At 34.8% G+C, this 18,935-nt stretch overlaps 1 protein-coding gene across 5 annotated transcripts in view; it reads right to left on the bottom strand.

The window, feature by feature from the left end:
• LOC119635666 (myotubularin-related protein 8) overlaps nucleotides 1–18,935 on the bottom strand; it is a 47,181-nt gene that overhangs the window by 10,272 nt on the left and 17,974 nt on the right. For all 5 annotated transcript variants that reach the window (XM_038030593.1, XM_038030594.1, XM_038030590.1 and 2 more), the window contains 2 exons: nucleotides 16,609–16,771; nucleotides 15,575–15,858 (listed from right to left, as the gene is read on the bottom strand). In XM_038030593.1, coding sequence (XP_037886521.1) covers nucleotides 15,575–15,858; nucleotides 16,609–16,771 — 447 coding nt within the window. The remainder of the gene's footprint in view (nucleotides 1–15,574; nucleotides 15,859–16,608; nucleotides 16,772–18,935) is intronic.

The following is an 18,935-nucleotide window of genomic DNA, read 5'->3' as shown; positions in this document are numbered from 1 at the left end:
ACACTCTTTCGTACATTCCTTGTGTTCGCGTGCCGCGCATTTGGTATTTTTAGCCACTTTACCACAAAATGGCATAACGATTTTAATGCATCTTGACTTTTTTGGTCTTGGTCTATTTTTTGTGGCTTCCATGCAATCTTTGAGCAATGTTAAATCAACTTTTAATTTTTCTGGATCTTCTTCGCAGGCACTTTCCACTGGAGGTCGTTTCTTCTCTAGGCAATGCGGCGGAACGCCCACATCATCGAAGCAACAAAATTTCCGTTTTCTAACCAAGCGATCACACTCGACCCACGTGCGGTAATAAGTCCGTTTCTCGAGATCCGAGGGTTGATAATGGATCTCGTCCAGTCGAGGCGGTAGAGGACAAGGGTTATAACCTGGTATTGTTTCCCACATTGATTTGTGCGCAACTTTCTCTTTTTTCGGAGGCGGAGGCCTTCGCAAAGGAGTGCAAGGTTCTTCGACTAAGGCATTATCACAGCAGCAGCTGAGATGCTCAGCAACCGGAATACTTTTTGGATGGCACTCGTCAACATGATAAACAGGGCAGGTCTCACTGAATGCGTAACCTTTAGGCCTACATACGTCAACTCCATCTTCTTGTGATCGTCCACAGACTGGTGGCGGAGATGCTGGTATCTCATTTTTTGAGGAATTTGATATATCACACTTCCTTAACCAGCGAGCTTTGGAAAATTTTTCACATTTGTAGAGTCCGATTGAACGAAGCATATTTTTTTTTTCAATTCAAATCTCTATTGATACATGAAATTTTTAAAGAGTTTTTCTTTTTTTCTTTTTATAGAAAAATTTTGAGACCGAAAAAGCTTGCAGCTCACCTTTTGAGAAAAAAATAAACTAAAAATGTCGAAATATCTGATAGATATGTGCAATGAAGTTTATTAGATATGGGAAAATAAATCATATATGTAATGTATTCAATATCTCGATATATATCGTATCAATATATGATTTAAAGCAGTATCCCATAGTATAAGAACTGAACACCAACTCTACTGAGACACTTTATGTCATTTAAATAAGCCTTTCTGATATTGTGGGCGAACTGCTTGTCGATTTTTCTGCGACTTTAAACTCCCGTTCTTGACCTGAGTTACTGGGTACTTTTCGAAAAGTATGAGAAGAATACTAAGCAAAAAACGCGGAAAGAAAGAATGGTTTAGCTGAATTGTAGGGGTGTCTTTTGATCGGTTTGCACTGCACCATTTTCAATTTTTTTTGCAAATTTGTAGGCGATTTCTTCGGTTTTATGAACGGAAGAATGTTTATCACAGGTATTGCAGAAGTGAGCAGATGGATATGCTTAGGTGCATTTAACATTGGTGAAGAATGTATGTACTGGACTGAGGTGCGCTCCTGGACGTTATAAAGACTTTGGCAAAAGAATAAATTTTCGTATAGTTTGACATTGGGCAGGCCTGACTGATTTTTCCGATTTTTATGTAAGTACTACAACATCGCCCATAGAGTATACGCTTAAATTTTTATGAGATTATCTGCTGTAGTTACAAATAATGGGCAAAAGAGCAATTTTTTCCCTCCTTGGAAAATAGAGATGTTCTCAATTTAAGTGGCAATGCAGGCGTGTCTTTTGACCGAATTGACTCATTTTCAACTTCATTCTGCGTGCAAGTACTTCCGATGTGTCTGGCCATTTATAAGCCGATGGCCTATTTTTTGCGGTTTACAACAGGCATTACATAGATGGACCGACGGTCATATTTAAATCGATTCAGAATTTGATGCTGAGCAAGCTTTTGCATCCTTTATGAAGTCGCGAAAGCCTTCTTCTGCGTGTTGCGTGATAAACTGAATATATATAAAAAAAAAAACCACAATGTGCCTGAGGCAAAAAGTAAGTAGACATTATAAAAGTGACTCATTTGAACATCAATTAAATTGGAACGTAACGATAAGCCTTAAAAATCGATCACAGCTTTCTCTTTTTCTGGTAAATTCAGAAGTAATCTATATACCGTTAGATACGGTTTTATAAAAAACGTATGCAGGAGTCTGCGTTAAAAGCAATGACTCTCCTCTCGGTCTGTGATAGTACTTGGATTTTTCCTAAATCTTCTCAAGATAAGCAAAAGTAATTATTTTCTGTGCATCTATGCGTTTCCGCCACCCCAATCGATATTTTAAAGAAATCAAACAAGCAAAATTTGTTTTATACTTTCAAAATTTTGTTTTCTCTTTTAATTACAAAATAAAATGTGTCTGCCCACTACATTAAGCTTCAACTCGGAAACGTTGTCTACAAATTCTTATTCATTTCTATCCATGTAAAACTAGTGATTAGATAACGGCAACGGTAAGTATTTGATAGACACAATTAATTATCATTGCCGATGTGCTATGCACTGCAATTACAATAGATATGCATGAACAAATTGCCTTCAGTTTCTCTCTCACACGACCGCACGACACAAATGAGAAGATGCCACAACAGAAACGCCCTATTCACCACAATTGCAACTGTTTGAAACGGTCCTTAATTGCCAAGTGTGTCTTCGTATCACATTGCTCTGGTATTGGCTCATAGTTACACTGCGAACAGTTCTTGTTGTCACCGGTCCACCGTGCGTATTCCGAGTAACACGGGGCGGGACATGCACTTTTAATGGCAGATGATTTTGTGGACCTGCGGCAAGACATATAAAAAGCTGTTTTTGGACAACAACGCGTCGGGTGTCTGCTATATTTAATCTGTTTTCCCTTCATCATACTGAGCGCACCATGTAAATGTCGCTTGGGCTTCGGAAGTTTACTTTTGCGTATTTCCTCTGCCAAACGACTAAAATGGCAGCGTGACAGCATATAGGAGGAAAGGCATTTGTCAACGCTCCAGGCAGGTAGGGAGCAAAGAGGCCGGGTTTTTGACCAAATTTTGTACGAACGTTTCGCGTCTCCGCAAATCGGTCCCGGATTACCTTCATATTTTTGCCAATGTGCCGAGAACTTATTTTCCATTATCCATTGGTGACTGCAAATTTTGGTAGTCTTGCATAATTGAATCATTCGATACATTTCCGTTTTCAATTTTGAAATTTTTAAAAATTTTTTAAAACTTTTCTTTTTTTTTTTTTGTACTTGTAAAAATTTAAAGAGAGCAAAATAATTTATAACCTAACTTCAATAAAAATGTGATCCGAGAAATATGAACAATTTTGACAGGAGATGCAAATTTGTAGATATTTGAAAATAAAATAAATATATACTATGACTTTTGCTATAAACGATTGATCTCACACTTTGCCCATAGTTTCCAAAATTTTTATTTTTAAGGAAATGTGCTTTGTAGTTATCCCGATGCAATTGGCGCTACTTTACGTAAAATTGAATGAAAATCTGTTAATATCTGTAAATATATGCCATAAATAATATGTATGGAACCGGGAGTGGAGTACGTGTATTCGGATGAATGCAATTTCCTTCTTATTTTTGTTTCCTTTGACTTGTCAATGTCATGGTCAGCTATCGCTAGTTGTGAAGATTTGCAATCAAACAATGATGTGTGGTGACTCCACGTGGCCTTTATTCAATTGGCTTTTGGCGAACATTTAAAACTCGACGAAGCGAAAGATGTCTTTCAAAAAGACTTCACGGCATTGAGTAATTCTACCTTTTAACGCGAAAGGTTTACCATTCCTTGCAATTTGAGATTTGAGAATCCCCTTGCCATGAGCGCTAATGATAATTGGGAATGAAATAGAAAATAATTGCCAAACATTATTCGGCTTTAATTTTAATCTATAATCGCTGAGCGAACGACGGCATGCTCTAATCAATTATACACAAATATTATATTCCTCTTGCGGTCAACTGCACTCTGCTTTTATATGTAATCACCAATTATGTAGCTACGACTGAATTGGCTGAAGAACTTGTTGTACACAGTCAACTTACCTTTCATTGTTACTGACAACAAAGGCTTAGTGCTTTACGTGGGTTTAAGTTTAATTCGCAAAAATATGCCCTTTGTTAGCGAATCACTATAGGTATTTATCATCCGTTAGACTCTATATTATAGTATAGGTTGGCCTATCATACTTTTTAAGTACAGTTTCTATTTTCAAGCCATTTCGTGTTAGTTGTAAAATGTGACGCGAGAAGCAAGTTAAAACTATTAACTTGTGGTAAGAAACTACGTAGATGAATGCATCTTGGAACGAATGCTCTTCTTTATTAATCTGTCTAATATTTGTCCTTGTATTTTTGTGTCCAATCCGACTCATTCTCGGCGAACTCTGCGTCTTATAAAGCTTCTCAGTAAAAGTGCACTCTACATCAATTATAATGTAGCACCTAGAAGAACTTGATTTATATCCACGTTTTATTATAACCATCGATTCTGCATCACTTTCTGAATCTAAGCTTGTCTGTCCGTCCGTCCCTTTGTATTTCTTGTTTTCTTGTGTCCAACCTACAGGTCGCCATTTTGGAATACTTTGATGAATTCGTAGCAGCGAACACGAATATGACCACTTGTTCGACTATTTCCCATATAACGTCCTATCTTGAGATGTTGTTAAATGAATATCTGTATTAAGCGAAGTAGTGTAGGGTATTTCATGCTAAGCTGTCGGCGGCTATAACGTTTTTACTTGTTTCAATTGTATTATGATCCAAATTAGTACAAGCTCATAACTTGATGCATAAATGTACTGTGATGGATTTGGACTGCGTAGATCTGTTTTTCAGATTATTTTACATTTTATATGGTAATAATGTCTAATTCCTGATACTTTATGACAAAACTAGACTAAGGGCAATAAGTCTTTTGAGCAAAAAAAAAAAAACAAAATTGAATAGACTAAATTCGGATCAGCTATGTTCACGATTAAGGCCAAGTTTTATATAAACGTCTTTTACGGAAAATAAGCTTTTGTATGGCACAAGGAAGGCTAGCTATCAAGTTCTGTAATCCGTGGCGAAAGTGAGTAAGAATAGATCAATAAAGAAAAATTAATTTTTGACAAGCTTAACCACTATGCTGGAACCATGTTGAAGTAAGTTTCATATAAGACTATCTGAAAGCGTTATATTTTTATAGGGCTACAATTTTACTGGTGATTAATGGCGCACTTTGCCCGACTATAAAGCTTTTACTTGTTTTCATCTGTTAATAACGCTGCTCGATCTCAATCGAGAGTGAGACATTTTTCTCGTTCAGAATCAGTGATGAAGGTGATGAGGCGATGCGACTATGCGGTGTACAAGATAGGTAGGCATTAATAGCCGAAAACTCACCCATAATGAGTTGTGGCCGTCGTTTTCTGACGTGCGTTCACGTTCTCTCTAGTTAATTGTGCAATCTGTCTTTTATATGAAAATGCCTTTTAGACACCCTACATCACATACTTTGTCTAGTACGTTTATTCACTCGTCTTGTAATAATACACTAAATGTTAGACATTGTTTTCAAGCAAAGGAATTCTTTGCCTGAAAGTCCGTGTATAGGACGCCCAAACCTTCACATAACGCTGTAGAAATTTTGCAAACTTAATTTGAAATTAGATTTTCCCTATATATAACCCCTCTATATATGTTAGGATCTAAAAAATAGATTTAATCTTAGACTTGGTCTAAATTCACATCCGTTAATTTTTTTTGCTAAATTGCTACTATGGACCAATTTCATCGTAAAATATTAAAAATTATCCACTTTTTCCGAAGAGCTTACCATTCATAAGAAATCTTATATGAAGTGAATCTTACAAGAAGTAGATCCATGTGGTTCAAATTTGATCCACTTAATTTTTACGTCCAATTATTATCAAGAACAAATTTTCATCATGAAACATTAGCAATTCGGGCTTTTTGGCATATAAAAATCCCTATATGCGGTGATATCCGAAAAAAAAAAGATTTAAGCGGTCCAAATACTGTAACCTTGATTTCTTTCTCAATTTACTATTATGATCCAATCTTGATCAAGATATATTGGAAATTACACCTTTTTACCGGACAAAGACTCAGTTTCCTTGGGAACGGTTATATCAGAGGCAGTTTTTATAAAAATTTAAAGTTTCGAAAAGCTATCATTCGGCGGCTTTTGCCGAGAAATTTTGAATACTGCAACTTTTTACCATACAAAGACTTTTCAGAGTAGGTCGTTGTGTGAGGAAAGGCCGAGCCATTTTCAATGGGATTCGTCCATGAGTTAAAACACGTCGCTGTACCAAATTTTATCAAAATATTTAAAAAATTGCGTAGGTTTAACACAATTTTACGTGGACAGACAATAGGCGGACAGACAGGCTGAGGTTAAAAGATGGTTCTATCGTAAGCCTTTCTACGTGTTACATACGTTTGGGCTAACCTAATACATATTGTACCATAAGTGGTGTGATGTCTGAGCCTTAACAACTGCAATTAAGCAACGAACGAAGCTTTTGTTTTCTTTAAATTTCGACTATAAATAAAAAAAAGTTTTGTGGCTTTTTTAACTTTTGTATTTTCACGAAAATTTCATATACAATTTAATGTTGCAATGTAAAGTTAATTGACCTAAACACAAGTCCGAAATGTAAATTCGCAAATTTATATAGAAAAATAGCCTAGAGTTCGGCCTCTCCGATCGACAATAGGTTTAGCTTTCGATTATTTTAGTGCGCTGCACTACCTTTTAAACCTTTCAGTACATAAAAGCGGAACTTGAAAAAAGAAATTTTGAATCCGTGTGTCCTGTTGCTGTGATTTATTAATGTATTGTATGTTTAATGCTCGCTTAGTCCATGTTAAGGAAAAGAAAAAGTGTCGCTTCTTAACATGGAGAAGTTTTTTCGCTCATGATCTATTTGTTTTGGTTTGTCGTGAATAGAATACAAGATTTTTTTTTATCATAATTGTCAATTTTTACTCCTTCTAGTATCAAAGAAACGAAAATACTTGCGCTAACTTTATTATTCTTTCGAGAAAATGGGGAAAGGGGTACGAAAAGTTATTGTAACTAAAGTAAATTTCAATCTATATATATATTTAATGATGATTACATATCGGTTATGATATGTACGTGCGGAAAACACTTAGATATCATTACCGTTATGTTAAACATTACGCAATAATAATAGAAATTTAATTACAATAACTTTGACCAAAAAAATTTGTACACGAACCGATGCAGGCGAATAAGTTCCATTCTTTCTTTCCTTCATTTAAAGAGAAGATGCGAATTGGGGCAGTTGTTTGAAGCGATCCTTAATTTCCATATGTTTCCATGCATCACACTCAGACGGTATATATGGAAATCTGCGGCGCGGAAATTCTTTTGATTTTGGAATAGTCCGTGAGTATTCAGAGTAACTGGGTTTGGGGCAAACCTCTTTTTCGCACATATTCCCGGCGGGCGGCTTAATGAATTTACGACACCACAAGTACTTATTGTTTGTCTTTAGGTAACAAGCGTCTGAAATTCTGTTAGGCTTTTTCTCTTTCCACTTAGGTATATTGGATGGACAACAAATAAGTTGTTCTGGTTGCTGGCAATTATCTTCAGACGCGTCTTTTGTTAAGTAAGGCATACCGTAGTTTAAGAAGCAATCAAGAAATTGATCGTCGGCAGTGTGGCTTTTGTCGCTACCATGAAACACATTGGAGACTGCAGGCCAATATTTTGGTGGGCAAAATTTGAGCATAGATTCTCCGCAAATTTCCCCAAGGGCTGGTAATTGCTTTTCTTCTGGATATCGTGAACTAGCTGAAAAGTGGCATTTTCCCAACCATTGTACACTGCAATATTTGAGGGTTCTACACATTATGATTGCTCGAAACATTATTCAATTTTTAATAACATATACGACTTTCAAAAAAAAAAAAAAAATTTTTTTTTTCTTAAAAAAATTCCACACAGCAAAATAATTTACATTCAGCTCTAACAAAAAATAATTCAAAAATACAAAGAATATTGATAAGCGATGAACTATGCCCGATATGGGAGAATAAATAATAGTTTCACGTATCGGTATCTTCACTATAAACGCCTGGGGTCACTATGCTTTTAAAAGCACATCACTATCGTTTTCTATGAATAGATTAGTGCTCCTGCATTGCTAAGATATTTGTCTTGAATTTAACAAGTTATTACATTTGTCAGACTCATGGGAAGAAGAAGAATTATATGAATTTTGGGCTTTATCGATAAATTCTGCTTATTGTATTGTGTATAAATATATATATATATGTCAAGTGAACTACATTAAGTTGTTGTAGTACAGAAGAAGATCCCACAGTTTTGTTTTTGTCTTGCAGCATAGATAATGAAATTAAGTTACGCTTACCTTTTGTGTTTTTCTTCTTTTTTCTTTTTTTTTTGTTATACTCATCTCGAAAGCGGTATATTCACTTTATCGAAAAGTTTGTAACGAATAGAAAAAAGCTTCACAGACCCCGCAAAATATATGCATTCTTGACCAGAATCAAATTTTCATTCGATTTAAGCATGTCCGTCTGAATATGTCGATTTCAAATAAGGCACAAATATTGGAAGTTCTTGTACGCAGATTGGTCGACTGAATATAAATTTTTACGTTTTTTTTGCTATAGAACCAAACATTCAGGGAATGTTCGTGTATACGTTGAGGGTCGGAAAGAAGTGAGGGAAGTGAACAAGACAAAGGAGCGGCCGCAGAGTAGCGGGTGCTCAATCGATAACTGTTTCGCCTTTATCGACTAAGCACCCACTATAGCAAGGATCGAAGTGAGCTTCGCCGCATTGAGATTTGAATCCGCGAACGCAGACTTGATAGTCGCCTTCTCGGTTATTCATGTTTATTATAATGTAATAATTCAATAATCTAATATTTAATAATTTATATAACAATGCGTATAATGCGGATATACTTTCTGTTGAATCTAGACTTTGACTTTACATCTTTTTCTATGGAAACAAATTGATCTTAAATATTTTCTTATCATTGTCCGTCACTAAGTTCAAAGAACGACTGATTTCTACGGCAATTTATAGTCGGTACACGAAGCCGAGCCGATCTGGGGGCTAGCAATATTTCCTCTATATCCCAAGATTAGCTTACAAACAAGTTTATGTTTTTTCATATTTTTTTTAGTTACGTCAAACAAGTCAGGTTTTCATATCTATTCAAAATTTTCTAATTTTTATCATATCGGCTTAATGGAATAATGGCAGCATCGTGTTCCGGTTGAGAAATCTTCGCATTAAGTCCTAATATTTATCAAAACGTTTTTCCGTTTGGGCACTTTTTTCAATCGGTTTTCAACATTAATCAGAACGATAACCCGTCTAAAAGGTTTCTCTTAGTTTCGGTTCGAATGCACTTTGGAGATCATAGTGACTTTGCAGTTGATAAGTCTCTTGTATTTTTGTTTGCTTTTGCTCTTTTATTTATCAAAGCAAAAAGATGACGACAAACTATCTGTTGTCACTTAGTCCGACGCGTCTACAATAAACAAACGATATATGATTTACAGGAAGCTTAGATACATCTGTCCGCTGTCAACTTTTTGAGTTCGGAATGTCGTCGATATTCTGATGTGAAAAGATGAGAAAAGGGTACGTGTAAGCGGTCTTTTTATTGCGTTCCAAATACAGCTTACATAGGCAAAGCATTTTTAACTTGTTTTCACTAACCCAAACTATATCACTTCTACGCTTTTAAAATAAAAATGAAGACATCTATTGCGAAGAAAGGCCTTAATAAAAACAAGTAAAATTTATTAAATAAGTTACTGTTATAATTATTTTTGTTTTTTTTTTTATCTTTTAATTTTAATAAGGCAAGTTTTTCTCTGGCTTCTGTTCTGATTTTTGTTCTACTTTTCTCCTATTTTCCATAAATCACTTCCGTTCCTTCTTACATAATGAAACATATTTATACTCTACAGGATTTATGCAGGTACAGGGTGTATTAAACTCGTGCGATTGCGTGTAACTTTCACAAGATCCATAAAACAAATCCATCCTTTATTATTATGCCGGCGAAATTGAAATCGTTTTAAGTGTGCCTATCCGTTGGCCTGCTTCATGTCTGTCCATATATGACTGCTTTAAAGCTTTTTTGGGAGGTATTTTGACGAAATATGAATGATATCAAAAATGGATTCGATCGGGCAATTTGTACAACCCTTCTCCATACAACGCGTTATTTTATTGCAATTTTCAAAATTTCTCGGCAAAAATAGCTCAGCAATAGTATTTCGCGACACTGCGTCTGAATTGCGGCTGAACCAGCGTTTTGGACCCTTTCTCATAAATGCGTAGATACCTAAGGTAAGCCAAGTACAACGATCCTATTTTTAATACTTTTCCGTTGCCCAGAGCAGTAGTTCTATACCCTTTTGGCTTATAAAGGTTTATTTTTCAAAGTCCATTTTTCGAATAAAGGACAAATGAAAAGTAAGCTTTATATGACAACTACGTCGAGTTTGTAGTGCTTTATAACGAAAACAGAAGAATGATAACATTTGACAAGAAGATCAATTTTGCTAAATTTGCACCAAGTCAGTCCACATTTTTGGGCTTCTTCACATCTTATGGATTCTATGAAAGGCATAACCTCATCTAGGAAAAAGAGACAATGTTTGTTAATTTAGCAGGAAGATAATTGAAAATTTCCATTAGTGATGTAGGATATGTAGCGGTCGGCATTGCCAGATTATGTGTTTAATTGCTTTTCTTTGCTTTTGAAATGATTACTTCCGCTCATAAAGCAAAAACTTAGCATCATTCTAGATAAGTTGTAAACTTTTGAGGCGACTGCATTGTGCTAGCCGTTCCGTGTAGGGTGCGACAAACAGACCACTCTATTATTATTTGGTTTTTAAGCAAGATGTTCTAAAGTCAAAAGATGCCGATATGCTCATCAATGATTACAGGACGAAAGTTATTCCGATTAAGCCAGGTCGTGCCCATAATAAGTGGAAAATAAAGCGACTTTAAAGACCTTCTCGGGAGAAGAAGTAATCCAACATGTTCGCAAAGTCAACTTTTTCTGTTTTAATATTTTGCAACGAAGCTTTATGTAGAAAGTGAGGTTATGCAATGAAATCTCCTGCGCTAACAATAACTTTGGTAAATTTAAAGTGTACACTGGGCAGTAATTGTCGAGACCAAGGGAACAAAAAGCCTTTTTTTTTTATCAATCCCGGCATCCGCAGGAGTGATACAATCAGTCGGAATCTTTTTCAATATTTTGATGGCTTTTCTTAATAGAAAGATTGGTCATGTGATCTAATTCTCTTCCCCTAGAGCATTCTTTGAGATTTGGTAACAGTTTATATTTCCCATGTAGGAGAGTACAGTTGCTGATGTAATTAAACGAACTTAGACTCAAGCAATTTTGTTACTGTTGCCATTGGCTTGTGGGAAGGTGTCTTTGGTGCACTGTGTATATACACGATGCCCATAACTTTCTCATGGCCAATTTTTAATCTTTTAATCTGTAGGATATTAACTATATCTTGCAACGTTACCTTTCGTTTACTGGTTATGATCAAGAAGAGGTTATAAACTTTAAAATGTCCCTCATTGGCTGATATAAATATCACTTAATTTTATATTAATTTCACTTATTTAACGAGTGCCAATGAAAATTTTTTCATTTCTCCCTTCTCCTACCTTCTTGTTGCACTTAATCTGTGACGTTCTATCAACTATACACATATCTTATATAAAGTTTCAGCTTAGGGAAAAGGACTGTTATTTGTAAGGCTTTGAAATGTGCTTTCGCCTGTCACAGATGTACAGAGAGCGAATGTTGTGCATTCAATGCATTCATTTATTGTAAACTGACCCTTCACCTTTTACAATTTGTTGTGATATACGAAAGACATAATTATGTTTAAAAAAATTGTTAATTACAAACCAAAAACCGGTTTTATTCCACTATTTATATAGAGAAAGCACTCGGTGTGAAGAAATGCGAAAGTTTTGCTAAATAAATTAGATAAAAGAAAAGACGACGCTGTAGAATTATTAGTCCGTTTGAAAGCTATTTTCATATAGACTTCTCTTATATGTATGTGTAAATAGATAACAAAGATAAGTCCAGTGTGGAGTCACAAACTCGTGTACTTTGGCAAGGCCGATTTATACCCTAATACTAAATTTCAAAAATTTCTGCAAGATAATTTTCAATTCCATTTGCTTATTTTTGTCCATTTGGAAGATATTTCCACATTGGATTGACTTGACGTATAGGCGAAATTTTCTAGTTTGGCTATGAGGAATTTTGTAAATGGATTATTACGGCTATATGTAACCACTTTCAAGGATTTAGTAAAGTGAGTTTGTGAAAGAAGCGCTCCACTGTTTACATATAAGCACTTGAGGTAGACCCAGCTATTACTAAACAGAGCGGCTCCAAATCATCTTGTGCAATTCCTCAGATATTTTGACGAAGTTGAGTACACTCGGATGTTTTTTTTTTGGTCCAAGCGCGAACGCTATTGGAACTGATTCAGGTCGAAGCATATTTTCGACCTCTTCCCATATAACGCCTTATTTTGAAAAGTTGGTTACATCAGTGACAGTAGGGTATTTAACGGTCGGCTCACTATAGCGTTGTTACTTGTTTAAAAATAGACGAGGATACAGAACTAAGAACAAGAATGTATCCAAGTAACGTACCTCACCAATAGGTTGCCTGATTAATATTCAATGCTTGCAGATCTCGTTTAACTTTAGAAAAGTCAAGCGGCAGGGAGTGCGAATGTTGCAGTGCAAAGTTATAATGTTTTGAAGATATATCAAAATCTGCCTATACATCTGATATTTTATATATTTCGAACCATGATATTCTATTTACTTTGCAGCATTCAATTATTTTTCAAGCGATATTGAAAGAGTAGAGCAAAACTTTTTTTATAACACTTATAATTTTTTCTTTTTAATTAAAAAACAAAATGTATCCGTTCACGACATTATTCTTCAAATCGAAAAGCATTGACTTACACAGACTTATAGTAGAGATACGCATAATTATTGTAATTAAAATAAATCTCTATCTATATGTTTGTAGTGCTCACACAATGGTAATGGTAATCGGTAAGCGCTTGTGAAGAGCCCTTAAAAATTTACCATTGCCATTACATTATGCATTACAATTACAATAGAAACTTAATTACAACGGCTTCGCCTACACACAAAGGCACCTCATAAGGGATACCTCGAAGGCAACGCATTCACATTTAATAAGCTTGAATTTTTCTTTCTCCCAATTTACTTATATCCCAAACATAGCGAGGTGAATAAGGTGGCGGTAATTTGAAGCGGTCCTTTATTGCCAAATGTTTCGTAGTATCACATAGACCATAGTCGTCAGTTTTACGCCGGCGCAGGTCTTTCGTCGTTGTAGGTAACCAGCGCATTCCGCAGCATTCCGAGAAGCTCGGCGTGGGACATATCTCCCTCTTGCTATTATGATTCGATGTTCTAGTGCATTTACGACATGCGATATATTTTATAGTTTTTGGACAACAAGGTACCGGAATTTTACTATCCATACTTTTCTCTTTTGTTTTCATTGTAAAAGGCACGCACTTCACATTTGATTTAAGTAAATTTTGCATTTTTTGTGAATCATATGCAGAGGCAGTTTCCGTAGGTTTTTCCGTCTTTACAGGATCCGGCTTGGCATTAATTAATTTCAGTAAATTATCCGTATTCACAAAGTCCCAGCAAAAGTTTGTCTTTTGGACAAGTTGTCGTTCAATCCATGTGTTTTGTTGGTTGCGCTTAGATTTGTAGTGCACATCATCTAGGCGTGGAGCTGTTTGAAGTTTCTTATAATCCGATAAAATGTCGTATATCGACTTACAGGAGTCTAACTTACTCTCTTCTTTTTCCCTGTTACACCTATTTTTATTTGTTTCAACTTTAGAATTGCGTAAATCTCTTTCCCATCCTTCATTCCAGCACATAAGATATGGAGATACGTTACTATCGGCATTTTTGTAAGAACAAGCTGCGAGTGCTGGATTTTTTTCTTCTTCTATCGATTTATCCTCCAGCATCATCTTGATGTCGGGGTATGGCTCAATCTTTTTACCTATCCACGAATTTGGAAGAGACCACGTACTTTTATTACATGTATTTAAGGCACCTTGAACGAAATTCCGTAACATTAATTTGCATTGCGACAATTTTGATGATAGTGACATTTTGTTTTAAAACTAAAAAAAATTTTGAATATAATTTGCAAATTTAAACGGTTCGAAATTTTTTTTTTCTTAAGATTTATGCAAAACAGCTTTTAGAAGTTTTCGAAATAAAATACTCTAAATGACACGAGAGCAAAGAAGAAGACTTTAAAAAATACTACAATAATTTTATTTTCATTTTAATCAGCATTTCAGATACTTGCATGCATTCAATAGATAACTTTGAATTTTAACAAGTAAGGACGTTGTGTCGGGGCAAGGCCGAGTTTTCACACCAATTTGAAATACCGAAATATCACTACTTAGCTCCTCTTTCGACGTTTTTAAACGGCTCAAGAAAAATCAATAAAAAATTTTACCAAAGTGACAGCTCAGCTGTGTGTGCGTAAACAGTCATGGATTTTTTTTTTGTGAGGCTACATTAAAGCCTAAAGTCTATGCCGACAAGCAGCAAACTTTGCAAACTTTGGTGCAGAACATTAGTCGGACTCTTGCAGACATAACGTATCTAATGTTGGAAAAAGTGATAAACAACTGGAGTCATCGTGTGCATCCAAAGTCGTGATGGACATTTGAACGATATTTTGCTCGAAACATGATTGCAATGTCAAACCATCAATATAAAGCACAATGTACTTTGATACGTTGAGCTGTTTTTTTTTGTTTCACATTTTAAAAAGGATCCCCCTTAACGAAATATCCTTCAGTGGATACATTGCAAATGGAAAAAATCGAGATAGATTATATATAATAGATGATCTTATAACTGACGCTTCATGTGAATTTAAAAAGGGGCATATTTGTAACCTATTGAAAGCGACCTGAACTGAGAGAACGGCAATGTGATGATGATTTAACGCTTGTTTCTAAGCAATTTCGTTTTCAAAAATAAAATCAAAACCACATGAAATTAGCATTATTTTCTGGAAAAAATAACTTTCTAATTAAGGGTAAGAAATAACAGTGCGTTTCTTAAAGTAGGCATCCAAATTTTTGTTTGCCTTTCTCTAAAAAGCATGCAATAACAATTTTCTTATTGGTATAGTTGTGACCGAATCTTTTATATCCATCACCGTTATCTTAAAAAAAGCTTAACAAAGGAAAATAAATACATTTTCATACTCTATAATATATCCTTCGGTGATGGCTATAAAAACATAGGCATTAGAGATTCGATATATGGTACACATCTTGATTTCAAAACCTAAAATATCTGTATGATTTTAAATGTAAAGTAAAATACAAGTCCAATATTGATGATAAGCACAACATTCATAAAATTTTTGCCAATAAATTCTGAGCGTACACTTGACTTTTTAAGCCATATGCATAGCATATTAATCATAGGCATAATAATAGTAATAAGCACGTTTCTTTCTTTTCGAATATTTCTCTGTTTTCTTTCACTTACCTTATTAGAATGCAAATAAGTTAAAGCAGGTAATCGACCCTTTGAACGAAAACGTGAACTTCCAATCAACATAGCGGTATTAGCTTCTTGTGGCACATAAATTTGACGTGGGTACGTGTCGCACAATTCGTAGTTGGCATTCAAACTGCAGAGGGTCCAAATATCATTCGGTACACGCATACGCTTGAACTCATGTTCTAGTTTAAAAAAATCCCAACCAGCGGATTTCGGCAAATCATCTTTAACAGGTTGATAGTTGAAGCAATATAATTTATTAATAGAAACTGAAAGACAATAAAACGGAATCAATCAGTTTGTGGACCAGACTATCTTTATCTATATTTGATTTATTTGCAAATTGCTTCCTTTGAGTTTCTTAAAAGATTGAATTTGCAAACGATCGAAATTGAATATTCATAAAGACATGAAACTATGGCCGGAATCATGATATACATTTCTAAATCAAGGATGTGCGGGCAACGACAAAAAAGCTTGATGTCAGGTCAGTGAATCGAAGGGAAAGCTCGCAGTTATCAAAATAATTTTAATTAATAGACGACATACGAGATGCAATATATAGTTGACGTAGGGAGTGTGATTGGATTTTGTCCAACAGAAATAAAACACCCTAGAACACACCCTGTGCATAGTTCAACAAATATCTCGATTCCTTTATTTATCACTTAAAAGATCCATCAATAACGCATGGCTTGCTTTTAATGTGCTTGCGATGACAATCGAACGATAAAACCGCATATCGATACATGAGATATCGCTTTTACTTGAAAATTTTTTACGCAATTAAATATTGATAGCAGTCATAGGGAGTAAAAAGGTATTGGCCAAGACTAAATGTAATGACAATATTTCAATGTTCCGAATTGAATTGAAGCTTTTTATTCTTTTCTACTTTTTGGCAACATTTATGAACGTTGTAGTGATTCGAGCCAGTGGGCAGCTGAATATAGCATCTCTGTACTCTGCACTTCGGTATAGAAAGGGGAAGAATATAAAATCATTTGAAGAAAACTCACCTGGTTGATAAAGTTTAACTAAAGACATGTAGACATCGTGACATTCCGAATCTTTGGGTATTACGAAAGTAACGGAGAGAAACGTCTTGCAACGTATGAGCAAAGGGGAACCAGTAGTTGTAAGCGGTAGTTTTTCAATGCTTGCGATGTGCATGTGTAAGATCTGTAATAGAATGTTTAAAAAATTATTCGTTAAAAGAAGTCCTTTTCATCTGTTCACATTACTGTAAATTCTAGAAATACAATTTTTTTTTTTTTTTTTTTTACAATCGAATATTTAATATTAAAATTTTCTATTGTTTGCTTCGCCAGCACAAAAAGTGTGTAGCATGTGGCGCCGGCCTTCGGCTTGTTCAAAATATTTGTGTATGTTTGCCTATGATATTATTGTACACAATATAAGCTTTGAAGGACCAACTAAATGTTTTCTTTATTACCCAATTGTATGTTAAATGTTTTACATAAATGCGGGTGGGAGGAACAATTGCAAATCATTTGGAACAAGTCGAAAAAATTTAAAAAAAAACCTACAAAGAATGTTTATACCAATTATAGATTTGCACTTACTGCAGGTTATATAAGTCAAATATTTTCGATTACTTATGTTCACTTGCAAGTTTAACAATGGAATAAACAAAAAGATTGGAGATGATTGCACCGATGTTCCATGGTAAGCCCTTTAAATGCATTCAAAACCACTTTTTTTATTATAATTAGTTCGAGCCAGAGGAAAAACTTCCAAGACTAAAGTCTTAGGGTATTCGCTTGTGTTGAAAACCCTACAACACTTGGCATTTGAGTTCATAACCAGCATTCAAAATGAGTATCTCAGAATTGTTCACAATGTACCGAAGAAATTTCCAACACCTGAACTCCACGGGTTGCTTAAAACACCTCTTGTCAATCATTCCGCTGAAAATTTGGCTATGTCCTTCAATCAAAGGTGCAGGCAAACATGTTTCTTGCATCGTGGAAGTTAGCTAGTTATCATAAGAATAACCAATTCTGCTTTGTCTATTCTCTAATTAAGAGGTAGTTTCAATAGTTTCAATCTAACGTCCATGCCCACCATTGGAAGATGAAGTTATGTCCTTGTTGTCAGAGCGCCTGCAATGCGCAGAAGGAAGCTTCAGAGACCCCATAAAGTATGTACATCTTCGATTAGGATAACGTTCTGAGACGATTTTAGCCATTCTGTCTGTCCGTCTATGTAATGTCTGCTGTTCTAGTGCCCACAAATCTGAAGCTATCTTTTTCAAATTTGTCGGAAACTTTTGGAAGCTCTTCAAAATGAATCAAAACAGGCGTTGCAGGACCTTAAGTTAACGCTGATAGGTATAAAAGAATCGTTCACAACCGAACATAATATTCTTACTTGTTTTTATTACATTATTACTTTACAATCTATCCAAAAAGATACTAAACAAATTTTATGGCAATGTGACGAAAATAACAAAGGTTACTATCCCCCAATGGCAACAATATAACAACATAGATATGATGTTCAAATAAATAGAAAAATAATTTATGTAAACTTGAAAAATTCATTAAAATAATTTAAGGGATAAAAATAAATAAATTTCGAAATGAAAGATTCATTATATGATGTCGTCTTATTCCTTCCTATTTCAATGAATTCAATCAGAAGAGATATTGTTAAGGGATTTACATGATTACTCAGTCTAACAATATATATATATATTGCAGAAATGCATTACATTTGATTTTCAATAAATGGAAAATCCAGTTAATCATGAATAGTTTTATTGCTAATGAGCCACGGGACGGAGAGGCTTCGATTGATCTTTTTTAGGAACTTCAATATTAGAGTTACTGGCTGTCCACTCACAATTCGTAAGCCATAAATCCAAATGGGTTGGAGGACACACCGTCTTATATATAAAAATTGAGATGCTAGACGAGTTGGCCAATAGAGTTTTTCGGCCTTTAAGTTTAGTTGCTGACGTTTCAGAAAATAATAAAATTTTCAAAAATTTTTATAATATTTTTATATTTAATCGATTTTGTTTAGAGCTAGCTATATATTAATCAACAAAAGATAAATATTTTCTTACAAAATAAATTCCATTGCTAGACGATGAGCAATTAAAAAACTGGAACTGAATTGAACTGAAAAGGTTAGAGCTATTCTAGTAAAGTACCAGCAGTAACGTTCCACTTTTCATATATATTTTCAAAATTTTGGTATTCTAATAACAATTTTACTAGAGAGGAAAACATAGCATTTTATCTTCGAATGGATGGATGGTAGGGTAAATTCATAAAGTCAGATACCTTGCGACTTCACGTTTACTTTATAAACAACA

The sequence above is a fragment of the Glossina fuscipes genome, unplaced genomic scaffold (genome assembly GCF_014805625.2).
Source record: "Glossina fuscipes isolate IAEA_lab_2018 unplaced genomic scaffold, Yale_Gfus_2 27, whole genome shotgun sequence".
In the NCBI taxonomy this organism is placed as follows: Eukaryota; Metazoa; Arthropoda; class Insecta; order Diptera; family Glossinidae; genus Glossina; species Glossina fuscipes.
Note: the sequence above shows the minus strand (reverse complement) of the source record. Positions and strands in the feature narration are given on the sequence as shown.